The 10,145-nt window shown below is 34.6% G+C and overlaps 1 protein-coding gene across 1 annotated transcript in view; it reads left to right on the forward strand.

The window, feature by feature from the left end:
• FAM174A (family with sequence similarity 174, member A) overlaps nt 1-9,452 on the forward strand; it is a 50,075-nt gene extending 40,623 nt beyond the window's left edge. Inside the window, exon 3 of the mRNA XM_011944306.1 lies at nt 8,890-9,452. Within this exon, the coding sequence (XP_011799696.1) occupies nt 8,890-8,893 (4 nt within the window). The 3' untranslated portion in view covers nt 8,894-9,452. The remainder of the gene's footprint in view (nt 1-8,889) is intronic.
• Nucleotides 9,453-10,145: the final 693 nt, after the last annotated feature.

The raw sequence follows: 10,145 nt of genomic DNA on the forward strand, positions 1-10,145 counted from the left end.
GCCCGGCCTATGATCATTTTAAATAATAATTATTTTATAATGATATAAACTAGAGGACATTTTGACAATCTTGGTAACAGATTCTAAAAGCTAATATTTCTGTCATTTCAGGCTACTTTAGTAATTTCTGCCAAATATGTAATTTAAAAAGCCCTACATTTGCTTTTTGGCTACTGCTGTTATGCTTCATTAAATATACTATTGTATTGTACGTGTTGATTACATTTTGTGCTCAGTGAGGTACTTGGCCATGAAATATTTCCTGGTTATTAACATCAGTATATCAGAATTAGATTGCAGATTTGATACAAGTGTTTAGTGAGAAACCCTCATTAAGAAAATCTTATTCAAACAGTTATCAATTTGAAAATACTGTAGTTCTAATTTCTAAAACACTGTCTTAATTGTTGGGTATAACATAGTATCAGAATAAATACTAACCTTAGTCAAAATAAATAGAATATAAGATTGTATTAAAGTACTAATATTTACTTTAGAAATTTATATTTAGTTTGTTCACTGGTATGTTGGTGGTAGGATCGTTCCTACTTAATTTTTTCTCTTAAAGGGAACTTTGCTGTGTTTGTCATTAAACAGGTGGCAAAATGAACTTATATATAATTTTTTTCAAAATTTTGCTGAACATTAAATTTGGCTACTGATGAAAAAGAAATATTTGGGATGGGAGTCACTGAATGAAAGCATGGATTCTAAGACATTATTATTTATGAATAGCAGTTTCGTAGAGAAAGAAGAGGTATCCAGTACAATAAATGTGTAGGATACAGCATAGTGCATACTAGTAGAATGTCTTGGTTGTTTATTATTTTATAGTCTGTTTGTTTATAGAAGAAATAGGAATCCATTGCTATAACTAGAGCAGCATTTTTTTTTCTTTTAGTACAGTAGAAATTCTATAAATGATAGAAAACTGAGCATTTGACATAGGATCTAATCTTCAGATTTCAATGACTAAACCCTCCAGAACTGAGAAATATTATGATAAAATAAGGACCAACAGAACATAATCATATAGACTTAAGTGCTTCTTGAGCTTCTGTTATTGACTGAATGCCCTTAGACCAATCTCTTGAATCTTGATTCCTCCTTCTTACCAAATTGCCTGCCAAATAATATAGTTGGACTGCACTTCTAAAATATTTCCCAGTTTTTGATCTCTGTAATTGCCTGTTTTAATCTTGTAGACTACCCTAAAAAGACAGTCCTTAGTCTTAATTGAAAACTATTTAGTTTATCCAAAATAACAACAAAAATCCAAAAAACTTAAGAATATCCAGCAAATAATTGATCAGGATGACACTAGAATTCAGGCTTCCCTTCTAGGCCAATGTTTTTTGTTCTTCTGAATTATTTCCAAGCTTCATTTATAGTTTTGCACTAATAAAGAAGGATATTGTTTTTCTTTTTTTAATATTTTTTTCTCTAATTTTTGATCACCATCATCCCATTCAGTACCAAGTGATATTCCTCACAGTTAATAAAAACTCAACACGTTTGGTGATTAGAAGAATGAATGTTTAATTTTTAAAATATTTTTATCTATTAAGCTTAGCAGCATGCATAGGTCAATGTGTTGCATACCTATTCAAATATGTTGAAAGCCATCAAGGCATTAAATGTTGTGGTTACTTATGTTTGTTTTCATGTGAGACTATATAATTGAAATAGATGTATGGGTACTGGTAATCCATGTCACTGCCATATAATGTAGTTGAGCAAGAATATAACATTCTTAGTTTTTCTTTATTTTATATTATAATGGTGGAAAACTGAAAATTCCAGTTAGTTCCATTATTTTCAGCTTAAATTTTGTCAATTCAGGATGTAAATATCATCCTGATAAAAATTCTACTCCTTATTTCTCCTCTCTCTTCACTTCAAATTGATCCAAGTTCTTCGGAGACAGACTTCATTATTCAATTAATCTAAGACACCATTAATTTTAAGCAGATCATTAAGAAAGAAAAGAAATAGCTGTCAGTTAAATTGTGAAATGATGTAGCGATTTTTTGTTTTTTTTGTTTGTTTGTTTGTTTGTTTTTTTATTGGGACAGAGTTTTGCTCTTGTCACCCAGGCTGGAGTGCAATGGCACGACCTCGGCTCACTGCAACCTCCTGCTCCCAGGTTCAGACAATTTTCCTGTCTCAGCCTCCCATGTAGCTGAGATTACAGATGTCTGCCACCACGCCTGGATAATTTTTGTATTTTTTAGTAGAGCTAGGTTTTCACCATGTTGAGCAGGCTGGTCCTGAATTCCTGACCTCAGATAATCCACCCGTCTCAGCCTCCCAAAGTGCTGGGACTACAGGCATAAGCCACTGTGCCCGACCGTGATGTTTCTAAATTATACAGGAATTGTGCACACTAGACTCTCAGTACTTTTTCATTGTTCTTTCCTTCTGAAGAATTTGGCAATTTATGTTTGCAGTTGTATTGTTTGGTGTATAGTAGTTTCTCAAAACAGAAACTAGCAGGGTTTTCATTTATCCGGGGTATCTTTCCATGTTAAGAGATATTTGTTTTTGGCAAGCATGTATGGGATTAATGTCATCGTTTAGTGCTAAATATTTGCTTCACTGATATTAATTATAGTTTACTATTCTCTTTTATGTCTTTCTGCATACAAAAAAAATTGCTTCAATGGTGATTCATGAAATAAACTTTTTGAAGGTATTTTAACCTCATTAAATTCATCCTTATAATACCAACAATGCATATAATTCACTCAAAGTGACAACAATGCAAAGAGCTTTGATCCACACATACAGCCAATGGCAACTATGTAAGAACTGCCCCCGTCTGACAGCTATTGTAAGATGCCATCAATTGAAAGATGCATCTGAAGTTCAGAGATTTTAAATTGTGAAAAATGTGTGTCTTATAAACTCTGAAATATAGTACCGTTCATAGGAAAGGTCATACTTACTGTATTAGGGTTATCTAGAGGGACCAAACTAATGGAATATATATGTACGGAAATTTATTAAGTATTAACTCACACTATCACAAGGTCCCACAGTAAGCCATGTGCACGCTGAGGAGCAAGGAAAGCCAGTCCAAGTCCCAAAACTGAAGAACCTGGAGTTCGATGTTCGAGAACAGGAAGCATCCAGCACAGGAGAAAGATGTAGGCTGGGAGGCTAGGCCAGTCTCTCCTTTCACACTTTTCTGCCGCTTATATTCCAGTCATGCTGGTGCTGATTAGATTGTGCCAACCCAGATTAAGGGTGGATCTACCTTTCTGAGCCCACTGACTCAAATGTAATCTCATTTGGCAGCACCCTTACAGACATACCCAGGATCAATACTTTGTATCCTTCAGTCCAATCAAGTTGACACTCAGTATTAACCATCACACTTGCAGTCTTCTATCTTTGCTGGCCATGGGTGAGGGATAGCTTGTCCTGCTTGGTTTTGGAGCACAGCCTCTATCCCTGCCATTATTGCCGAAAGAGCATCCTGTTAACAGACCCACTAGGATTATACTGTGTGCTCCTGGTTCTGTTGCAGAGTTTGTTTGTTTGTTTGTTTTTGTTGTCTGTTTGTTTGTTTGTTTTGAGATAGATTTTGGCTCTTGTTGCCCAGGCTGGACTGCAATGAAGTGATCTCAGCTCACAGCAACCTCCGCCTCCCGGATTCAAGCGATTCTCCTGCTTCAGCCTCCCAAGTAGCTGGGATTACAGGCGCCTGCCACCATGCCAGGCTAATTTTTTGTATTTGTAGTAGAGGCGGGGTTTCACCATGTTGGGCAGGCTGGTCTTGAAATCCTGACTTCAGGTGATCCACTCACCTCGGTCTCCCAAAGTTCTGGGATTACAGATGTGAGCCACGCACCAGGCCTGCGGCATTTTTTTGAGTCAACCAGTCTACCTTCTACAACTTCTATATCACCTCTCCAGAGAATAGGAATCCTTTGCTATTTTTCTCATACCATATTAACACTCCACTTTTTTCAAACTGCTATGGGATTCCTGAGAAAGAGCAACTGAGGGATAGCAACATGGATTTCAGTGAGTAGGTGGCAACTGAGTTAAAGGTTTTTTTGTTTTGGTTTTTTTGTTTTTTAAGATACAAGTTAATCAAATAAGAGCCTATGAAGGCCCAGCATGGTGGCTCACGCCTGTGATCTCAACACTTCAGGAGGCCGAGGTGGGCGGATAATTTGAGTTCAGGAATTTGAGACCTCACTTAAGGTTGGAAGACCATGCTTAAGGCTGGAAGAGAATTGGTTTAATTCTTGATGAGTTAAAAAAATTTCCAATAGAGCATATAAATAAGAATGCCTTCTTCAGTATTACATTTGGTCTGTGGTTGAGTGATGCCAGGGAGGGAGTGTGGAGTGTTGGTTCCTATAGTAGCTGCTGAACAGCATGAAAACATCCAGAATGGAATGCTGATGAAATTCCCACTCAAGGAATGAAATACTCTAAATGAGAGAACTGGTCATACAGTCTTATAAACAGATTCAAGAAAATGTTGGACACAATGTAATATGATTGATAGATCATAATAGACAGTTATGCTTATTTGCATATGTTTTGAGATTAATTATCAGTCTCAAAAAGCCTTTCTGAAACCATACGTTAAGAGACTCTTTATATAGTAGTTTCTTTTCTATTTGAAAAAAATATTGTAGAAATTCCTTAGGGTCTCATATATAGTCAAGTTCAAAAGGCTATTTAGTGATAGAATTTGGATTAGGTTCTAGTCATTTTGTGTTCTTTTCCTCATTTATGAAACTGCAACTTTGATTTTACAGATTGACTTTTCTTCATAGTCCACAAATTCATTATCAGTATTATCATGGGTTACAAGCATTAAAAGAACAAGGCCTATACGATAGAATTCTAAGTGTTACATGTTTTTTTGTTTGTTTGTTTTCGTTTTTTAAAATAACCTTCAGTATATTTTGTAAAGGATTAAATTTGCTTTCAAAGTAAAAATATATTAGAACCTCATTATTCTTATACTAATCATTTAGAGAACTATTACAGACTCCTGACTAAAGATTCAGATAACACAAGATGAAAAAGAGCATTATTCATTTTCAGATGTTTTTCCAATGAAGTTCTAAATGTTACTGATGATTATAAAGGAAGATTTATTAAGTTTGTAAAATCTGCACACTTTGGGTTTTTTTGTTTGTTTGTTTGTTTTAATTTGGTTTGATCAAATGCTTTTCATTATGATGGCTCTTACTAGCAGAAATTTTTTTGGAAGCCAGGATTTAGATTAAGTAGTAGTAAAGTAAGTTGTATAATTTGAATGAAAATCTATAAAAATGTGTGTGTTGAAAATATAGTTTTATATTACAATAAACTAGTTAGGCAATAAGAGTAAATGGGCAAACTTGCCCCATTGTAATGTTTATTGGAAATCTTGTCTTTAGTATGGATAATTTTTGTTACCGTATTATAAATATCCAAAGCATTGATTGTTTTATAGATTATACTTAGTACCTTGTAGCCTTAGTAACCCTCATTTCTGAAGGTTAGAAATAGGAACAAAGAACTGTATTTATAGAAACCATAGAAATGAATAACTATTGTTGGCCCTTGAATAACATGGGGGCTAGGAGCACCAACTACACAATCAGAAATCCTCGTGTAACTTTTGGACTCCCAAAAACTTAACTATTAATAGCCTGCTGTTAACTGGAAGACTTACCAGTATCATGAACAGTCAATTAACATGTATTTTGTATGTTATATGTATTATATACTACTTTCTTACGACAAAGTATGCTAAAGAAAAGAACATGTTATTAAGAACATCATAAGGAAGATAAAATATATTTACTGTTCATTAAGTGAAAGTGGCTCTCATAAAGGTCTTCATCCTCATTTTCACGTTGAGAATGCTGAAGAGGAGGAGGAAGAAGAGGGGCTGGTCTTGCTGTCTTAGGGGTGGTAGAGGCAGAAGAGGTGAAGGAGGTGGAAGGGGAGGCAAGCACACTTGGTGTAACTTTACAGAAACACATCTGAGTTTTTTGCCTTTTCATTTCTCTAAAACTGTTTCTATTGGTACCAATTCTACTTGCACAGTCTGCTTTAGTTTTAGTGCCCATATCACAGAAAGGTCCATGTCATAGAAGAAGCTGAAAGCAGTCTTGAATAATTGGAATCCTTCTGCCACATTGACTACTGTCAATTTGTTTTCTGGTACAGCTTCTTCTATGTCTTCTTCCTTATCATGTGGCACTGGTTCAGAAGCACCCATCTGAAGTCATTTTCTGTTCATTGTTCCTTTGGAATGTCACTTAGCTCTTGAATTATTCCAAGATCTTTATCTTGACATCTTTTATTCCCCACCTTTTTTTTTTTTTTTTTTTTTTGCAATATCTACAATTTCTTTCATGATTTCCTTGATTGGCTCTATTGTAAATCCTGTGAAGTCGTGCGCAACATCTTGAAACAGTTTCCTCCAGCAGAATTTATTGTTTTGCACTTGATGGCTTTCAGGCCTTTTTCAATAAAATGGTAGCATATTCAATGGTATATTTCTTCTAGACTTTCATGATGTTCTCTCTATTGGGATCTCTTCCATAGTGTTGAATAAACCTTTCCATAGTGTAACTGGGTGTAATGAGCCTAAGCATCCTTACGGCCCCCTTATCTCAAAGCTGAATTAGAAACATTGTATTTGGAGGCCATTTTAATGCGTTCAGTGTTGAATTCATGGGGTTCTTTGTGGCCCAGGGCACTGTCCAGTATCAAAAGCACTGTAAAAGTTAGTCCACTACTAGCAGTGTACTTCCAGACTTCAGGGACAAAGCGTCAATGGAACCAATCCAGAAAAAGAGGTTTCAGTATCCAGGTCTTCTTGCTGTACAACTAAAAGACTGGCAGCTGGTGTTTATCTTTTCCCTTCAAAGCTTGGTGGTTAGCAACTTTGTATGTAAGGGCAATCCTGATGAGAAACTCTACTGCATTTGCATGAAACAGTACTGTTAGCCTATCCCTTCGGTCTTAAATCATACTGCTTACTTCTCTTCTGTACTAGTAAGTGTCATTTGTGGCATTTTTCTTCCAGAACAGGGCACTTTCATCTGTATTAAAAACTGTTTAGGCAGATGTCCTTTCTCCTCAGTGATTTTCTGAATGGTTTCTGGGGACTCTGGTCTGTTGCCTCTTGGTCAACAGAAGCTGCTTCTCCTTTTATCTTGACAATTTTTTTAAGCCAAACCCCGTTCTGAAATTATTAAACCATCTTTTGTTGGCATTAAATTTTTCAGCTTTAGATCTTCCACCTTCCTTTTGCTTTAGATTATAATATAATGAATCTGCTTTTTCTCAAATCATATTAGAGTCTGTAGGTTTGCATTTCTTATAGCAATCATGCAACCACATAAAAGCTTAATTTTCAATATGAGATAAAAAGTTATTTCAAAAAAAGTGCAAAGATGTTGTGCTTGCTGATGAAACTACAGTGACAGTTTCACAGTTTTGTTTTGTTTTTCTTTTCCTTTTTTACAGTGGTCCTTAGGCTGGATTCATTTTTCTTGAAATGGCAGGCAACCCCTGCTGCAGACCTCCATCTACAATACATATCAAGCAATCCAGCTCTTTTTTTGTAATGTCATGACTTTTTCTGCTTCCAGCTGAAGCAATTCCATTATCAATAGTGGCATTTTGTATGGGTGTCATCATGTTATTCAAGGTTTATGATATTGCACTAAGTGCAGTAGAAACTATGTGAGAATCATGAGAGATCACTTTTACTAAAATACACAATTTACTGGAGATACGAATTGCCCAGGTGGAGATGATTAGTGTCACATGGTGTTTTAAGTAAATACCAACAACACTTGAACTCACCATAATAATAACTAGAAGGGACTGTGAAATTACTACAGTAGTACACTATGTACTACAGTTAATTTTCTGCAGTTATGATTTAATACTGCATCTTTATATTTACTTATCTCTTGGCTGCAAATAGCACCATGTACAATCTGTGCTTATGTGCATTAGTTTTGATAAGTTTTAACATTTTGTAGTAGATTTGTATATATGTTGTGATCATAAATGATACAATAGATCAGCATCTACATTTATTTTATCCATTCATGGCATAGTTTTTTCTTAAATTTTTAATATTTCTTTTTCTTTCTTGAGACAGAGTCTTGCTCTGTTGCCCAGGCTGGAGTACAGTGGCACAGTCTCTGCTAACTGCAGCCTCCGCCTCCCAAGTTCAAGTGATTCTCCTGTCTCAGCCTCCTGAGTAGCTGGGATTACAGGAGTGTGCCATCATGCCTGGCTAATTTTTGTATTTTTAGTAGAGACGGGCTTTCACCATGTTGGCCAGGCTGGTTTTAAACTCCTTACCTCAATGATCTGCCTGTCTTGGCCCCCCAAAGTGCTGGGATTACAGGTGTGAGCCATCACGCCCGGCCTTTTTTGATATTTCTAAAGTACGTAGTTCATTGTAATATTTTTCAAATTGTCTCAGATCTCAAAAAAACTTTAGACTATATTTATTGAAAAAAATCTAAGTGGTACCAACTTAAGTGGAACTATGCAGTTCAAACCCATGTCATTCAACAGTCAACTGTATCATTTACTGAAGTCCACTAAAGTCATTTATGAATATTACATGAGGGTAAACTTTATTATGAATATAGCTTAGTCTTTACTCACAGTAGTTAAATATAAAATTCCTTTAATAAGTTAGAATTTCTATTTAAAAGATAATTTCTGAAATAATCTAGACAAAATAAGCATGTGTTATTGGTATTCTTTTTAATAATTTTATATACTTGTATTATCTTCTTCCTTCCCCTCCAAATCTTGCTGAATAGTTTCTAAATGTTTTTAAAATTGTTCCAGAAGGGACACTTATGGTATTTTTTTTTCTTTTTCTTGCAGATAAGAATGTGCCTTTTGATGAAAGAACTTTATCTTTCTACAGCAAAGAGTGGAATTTCTATGTTTAAGGAATAAGAAGCCACTATATCAATGTTGGGGGGGTATTTAAGTTACATACATTTTGACAACCTTTAATTTGGGGTTGCAATAAATACTATATCCTTTATTATATCTTTATATGTATAGAAGTACTCTATCAATGGGCTCAGAGATGTTGGGGATAAACTATACTGTAATAGTTTATCAGTTTGACAATTACTATAAAATGGTGTTTTCTGATCAGTTTTTGTTTCTTGCTTACCATATGATTGTAAACTGTTTTCTTTTATGTATTAATCAGTTGATGCTAATTATTTTTGCTGATGTCATGTTAAAGAGCTATAAATTCCAGCAACCAACTGGTGTGTAAAAATAATTTAAAATTTCCTTTACTGAAAGGTATTTCCCATTTTTGTGGGGAAAAGAAGCCAAATTTATTACTTTGTGTTGGGGTTTTTAAAATATTAAGAAATGTCTAGGTTATTATTTGCAAAACAATAAATATGATTTAAAATTATCTTAAAGTGGTCCAGATTATGGGTTTATAAAATAAACATGAGACTATAGAATTGAAAATTAATATATGTATTTGTAATTGATTTATCAGAAAATCTATCAAAATGTTATTCTAGTTTAGCAACTACTATGTAAAAGTAACATATCTACTTTGATTAGATATTTCAGAAATCTGTGAATTTTGCAGCCATTTTATATCTTTACTGTATAGTAAGAGGTAGAAATGGCAATAATGGCATAGTTCAAATACTTGATTGTGTTATGGAACAGGAGATTGAGGAATTAAAGTAAACACATAGACTTTGGAGTCAGATCTATATTCAGAAACTGACTTCATGATCTCTGAACAAATTATTTAACCTTACTGAGATTCAATTTTTCACATTCTAGAAGTTAGAGGAGAACTAAAGGAAAAGCATGGATCATGAACTCAGTTGCTTACTGGGACCAGGGAATTAATTTAAATGTGCATGTAAGTCAGGATAGGCTACATCAGAGAGAGTTAACATATGGTTCCAAATCACAATGGGTTGCAACAAAGATTTATTTGTCACTTCTTCTACATGTTTGTTATGAACTATGATTCTGCTCTTTGTAGTATTTTCTCCAGGACCAAAAATGATGTGAAAACCTCTGTCCCAAATATTGTCTCATAACTAAGCATCCAGACGTAATGCACCACATACTAGTTCATTAGCTTT

Source organism: Colobus angolensis, unplaced genomic scaffold, assembly GCF_000951035.1.
Source record: "Colobus angolensis palliatus isolate OR3802 unplaced genomic scaffold, Cang.pa_1.0 Scaffold23, whole genome shotgun sequence".
Lineage (NCBI taxonomy): Eukaryota > Metazoa > Chordata > Mammalia > Primates > Cercopithecidae > Colobus > Colobus angolensis.